The sequence below is a fragment of the Lactuca serriola genome, chromosome 3 (assembly GCF_051521515.1).
Source record: "Lactuca serriola cultivar US96UC23 chromosome 3, Lser_US96UC23_V15, whole genome shotgun sequence".
NCBI lineage: Eukaryota > Viridiplantae > Streptophyta > Magnoliopsida > Asterales > Asteraceae > Lactuca > Lactuca serriola.
This window is the reverse complement of record NC_136410.1, coordinates 151,030,598-151,035,733: the sequence shown is the minus strand read 5'-3', so window position 1 is coordinate 151,035,733 and position 5,136 is coordinate 151,030,598. Positions and strand designations below refer to the sequence as shown.

Below are 5,136 nucleotides of genomic sequence, written 5' to 3'. Positions count from 1 at the left end.
TAGATAGGGGGAAAATGAAATCCCTAAAATTTTGAACACCCGCCTTCATTTTTATCCTCCTCTTTTGTTTCCTTCTTGCCCTAATTACGATCCTTTTTTCCCCCTCCATAGATTCGACTGCCGCCTTGCCTAGTTATCAACACTCCTTCCTTCGTTCCTCACTTGCCTTCTTCGCCTGACAATATCTCAAGAAGTACAACTCCGAAAGCGTACAAGTCGGACTTATGTGTCGGAACTCCGGTAGACTGAAATTCAGGCAACATGTAGCCTCGTGTGCCCTAAAAATTCACGAATCTTGAATTTGGCTTACTTGAATCTCGTTCCAAGCTGCTATCGGTTTCGCCACAGAGTTCCACCGTTCCAAAAGCGCATATTTTCGCGTTGAGTGACTATGATTGGGTTACAATTATGCTTGAGCCGACGATTGGGTTACAATTATGCTTGAAAGTGTGAAGAACTTACATGCTCCATCTAATCATGTCATACTTCATGTTTGTATCACAAATATTGAAGGTCTATCCATTTCTTCTGACATATGGGTTTCAAAATTTGGGGTTTTTATGGGATTTGAAGTTATGGAGATGCAAGGTGCCCTCAAGGTGCTCGATGAAATGCCAGACTGTGTAAGTATATTTTTTTCATATTTGATTAGAAAAAGCGATAACAAAAATGCTTCCTCATCAACTCATCTTATGGGTTGTGCTTCTTTGTTTAAAACACGATTACAAATTGGGGAATCCTCCTCCTATCGCATCCTTCTCTAATTTCTTTCTTCTAATTTCTTTGTTTAATGATTTTTTCTAATTTCATATTGATTTCATCTCTTGTTTCTCTATTCACAGATCTTCCAATCATCAAGGATGTATTGGAGATTGCTAATGTATTAAACAGCAAATGGAAGGTAAGTAATACCTCAAAAAACATATTTGATACCTGATCTTCATTCCATACTCACCATATATATTCGAATGTTATTATTTTTTTTAATCTCCCGTTACTATTTATTTGAAATTTATTGCTCCTGTTATTCGTTTTGTAACAGAGGCAAGTGGAATTAATGTACATAATCACCTATGACATTCTTTTCGGACAGGTATCTTCACTTTCTAGGATGCCACATCATATAATATTTTCTTTAAATTAATCATATACATAATTTTAACATTTCTTCATAGGATTCATCTCTAACAGGAGATCCAGAAAAGTACCTTATTTTGAGGAAAAGTCAACTACAGTCAGCTCTTGCAAAGATCTTATTAAAGAAGGGAGCAAAACGTATAGAAGATTTAATGTCCCAATATAAGATTCCCGGTTTGTTCTACCAATAACATTCCACTTTATTATTTATAATTTACACAACCATATTTATTAAACGAGATCTGTGATTTATCATTTATGTAGCAGATGTTAAAAAACCTCGCTATGTTCGTGTCAATACTCTAAAATTGGATGTTGAAACTGTTGTGTCTGAATTAAGCAAAGATAATATGGTAACATTAATATACATTATGGTACCCTATTTAATTTATCTTTTTTATTTTTCTGATTTTAGTTATAATAATCTTTATAGGTCGAGAAGGATGACATGATTCCCGATTTATTAGTGCTTCCACCAGCTACTGATTTGCACAATCATCCTTTGGTCACAAACGGAAGTGTATTTATGCAAGTAAGATTTAGTAATTTTTTTCATTTTGGTTTATTTTATTTCAGCCATAATTACTTTAATATATATATTTTTTTTAGGGTAAGGCAAGTTCCATGGTGGCAGTTGCCCTTGGGCCTAAACCAGGGTGGGAAACATTGTAACTAGAGTTCATGCATGGGTATGCAGGAATGATGATGGGCATGAGATGGGTTCGATCACCGAACCATTTACGTGGGTCCCACATGTTAAATCCAAGATCATCCTGTTCAATTGGGCATAGCATGACAGGGTTTGGCAAACACCAGTTGGTATAGACTCTGAAAAAACAGGAAACTAGCATACTAGGTATTGCATTGGGATAAAGCTGGCATACCTGAGCAACTAAAAGAGCCTCCGAAGGGGAAGTTGTTGATGATTTGTTTTCTGCTTATATGAATCTTGAAAATCTTGACACATTAAACTCTTCTGGAACTGACGATAAACAAGGAACTGAGAATCGTGAAGATTTAGATAGTCAAGCTAGTGGAACAAAAACAAATGGAGGTGATAGCAGTGATAATGAAGCTACAAGTAGTGTTAATGATAAAGGGATTAAACGGAGTGCAGGTGGAGACATTGCTCCAACAACAAGGCATTATAGAAGTGTGTCAATGGATAGTTTTATGGGGAGGATGAACTTTGCTGATGAATCACCTAAGCTTCCTCCTTCTCCTGGAGGGCATATTGGTCAATTATCCCCAAATAATTCAATCGACTCAAATTCAAATACAAATACGTTTAGTTTGGAGTTTGGAAATGGTGAGTTTACAGGGGCTGAGCTCAAGAAAATCATGGCTAATGAGAAACTTGTAGAGATTGCTTTATCTGATCCCAAACGAGCCAAAAGGTATGTAGCTTTTTTCAAATTCATTAATATTTACATTATAATTGGAGAAATCTGAATATTTATTTTGATATTTGAATAAACAAATATATTTTTTATGTGATATGTTTTAGGATTTTGGCAAATCGACAATCTGCTGCAAGATCAAAAGAGAGGAAAATGTGTTACATTACAGAATTGGAGCACAAGGTATGTGTTTTACATCTAATTTCACCTGTGATATTTCAATTTTTTTTAGTTATAAATGATCAAATTTAAAGATTTCTCTGTTCGGATCTTCTAATTTCTCATTTCTACTGGTAATCTCTTATCCCTTCTTTCATTTTGTGTTGTTCAGATCTTCTAATTTCTCACATTCTATCCCTATTTAATATCGTTAGTGTTATCCAATTTCAGCTTCAGTTGGTCTGATCTATTTGTTTTGTGTTTAATTAATGGATGTGGTTTACTTAGTTAATTGAATTTTAGTTAAATCGCAATGGAAGGATTATGTCTCACAGTTGTAGATTGAGATAAAAATTTTTAAGAAAAAAAAAAAATCAAAACAAAGCCTTAAATCGTTAAATCAAGGCTTAAATAAATTTGAGAAAAAATGGATTTATGTTCGATAAATGTCACATAGAGTTCAAATATGTTCATTAACACAGATCTATTTCATCCGATTGACTATTTGTTTATTGCTACGCAAACCTGATTATCAAATTCATTTACATATATGATTATAAAAAAATTCATATGATTTTTCCTTCAGCTTCATGGAGTAGAAGCTATGTGTGCTGAGCTTATGCAATTACATGCTGGTATTAAGGAGTTGACTTCTACTCGCCAAAAAATTACTAGTCAAGTTCAGGGTATGACTCAAGATCTTGCTGGAGCTACTGTTGACCGGGTCTGGAACGAAATCGCAGCGTCGTGACGCCGAATCCGAACCAGCCCTCGCGTGTTTGGCTTCCAAGTGGATTAAGGGTAAAATGGTAACTGTAATTCCTTGAAGAGATGGAATGAAAAAATAAGGGTCTCGTATGGTATGGAATGACATTCCTTCGTTAATGGTTTTTTCCTTTCCAGTTTATCAACCAAGCAACATTTTTTACTTCTAACTTTATCAAAATGTTATTTTAAATCATAGCCTTTATTAAAGTGTTGGTTGACTTTTTATTGATATCTCTACTTCTAACTTTATCTTTAGCCTTTAATATAGTAGTGGCATGATTTAATATGTGTTTTATACAGAAGCGGGATAATTTGGGAGAAAGGGTTATGTCTTTAGCTTTTGATGTTATATCTCGACTTCTAGAAATAGCCCCAGTGAGTTTTCATTCTATTCCTTCTTATAAATGAATTATAATCATCTGGAAACAGGGATGGAGACTTGTTTCACCACTTTTCATCTTTGCTGTAGTCTGCAATTTTTCCAGCAATAGTAATGAATGAAAAGGTTTGATAGTTATTGCTTTATTATTTTTGTTTGTTATTATTATAAGTATTATGATGGTTGTTAATTGAAAATGCATTTGCATCAAAATCCTAACTACAAGTAAGTAATGTTTACATTGAAATAATTTCTTCTTTAGGAGTAGGATATTATGGAGTGGGAGGAAGATTCAGATGAGTACATAAGAAAAAATCTCCCTTATGAACTGGTATGCACTTGTTCAAATTGTTTATTGGTTATACGAATTCAACCAACAGTAACTAATTGTGAGCCTGTGAAGTATTCTGATGGTCAACAACATGTAAATGAAGAATAGGTTGTTGGTGAGGCATTTGAAGATTCTGTTTTGCAAAAACTTCAAAAGGTTTGACTAATTGACTTTCACTTCAATGTATCTTTAATTCTTGTTTTTCCTTTTTGACAGAATAACTTATTCCTTTTTTTGCAGGGTACTGAGAGACAAAAATGAGTTTTTGCAGAATATCTAGAATTAAAATTTCAATATTGCTACTAGAATATGAGTACATTGATTATGTTATGATAGAAAGATTGGTGACAAAATATCTAGAATTTAAATTCCAACATAACACATGAAAGGAGAACAAGAAGGATGTTTCTATAGAAGAACTGTTGTCGATTTCAATAAGTAAGAATATCGTGAATATGGGTAGCTACTTTTTTATTTTTATTTTTTAAATTTTGTTACAGATTAATGAATGGGAAATGGATTGTGGATGACAATTTAGAATATAGTGGCCATACAAGGGTAACCATTTTGAAATGTTATAAGTTTTTTTTTTAATATTTATATTATTGTTATTATTACTTTTAAATATTTGCTTTAATGTTTGAATTAACTTTTTTCTTTCTTTGTTTTCATTTTTGGTTGAATTGTTTATATTCTGCAGCATATGGGTGATTTTAATTATCCAAGATTAGCTTACTTTGTTGCTGCAACATCTGGTTCAAACAAAGTACAATGCCAAAAAGTGCTTGAAGAGCTAGATGTAAGTCACATTTAATGTTCCATAAAGGTTTTTTGCTTCTTTTTTCCCAAAAAAGTTTCTCAAATACTTGGTTCTCATTTTTTCATTATATTCAATCTAGGTTTACAAACAATTGAGACTTAGTCTTGAGTTATTAAAGAAAGAAATGGAGATACAAAGGATT

The 5,136-nt window shown here is 33.0% G+C and overlaps 1 protein-coding gene and 1 long non-coding RNA gene across 2 annotated transcripts; both read left to right on the top strand.

Moving 5' to 3' along the window:
• Nucleotides 1-842: 842 nt before the first annotated feature.
• On the top strand, nucleotides 843-1,311 carry LOC145094698 (uncharacterized). Its single transcript, XR_013703498.1, has 3 exons — nucleotides 843-901; nucleotides 1,043-1,093; nucleotides 1,176-1,311. It is a non-coding gene; the product is annotated as an uncharacterized LOC145094698 (long non-coding RNA).
• A 716-nt stretch (nucleotides 1,312-2,027) lies between these two features.
• LOC145095794 (bZIP transcription factor 29-like) lies at nucleotides 2,028-3,447 on the top strand. The gene is made up of 4 exons (XM_079033621.1): nucleotides 2,028-2,534; nucleotides 2,645-2,720; nucleotides 2,792-2,830; nucleotides 3,283-3,447. Exons 1-4 carry the CDS (start codon nucleotides 2,080-2,082, stop codon nucleotides 3,445-3,447), a joined length of 735 nt encoding a protein of 244 aa, XP_078889747.1. The 5' UTR covers nucleotides 2,028-2,079.
• The last annotated feature ends 1,689 nt before the right edge of the window (nucleotides 3,448-5,136 follow it).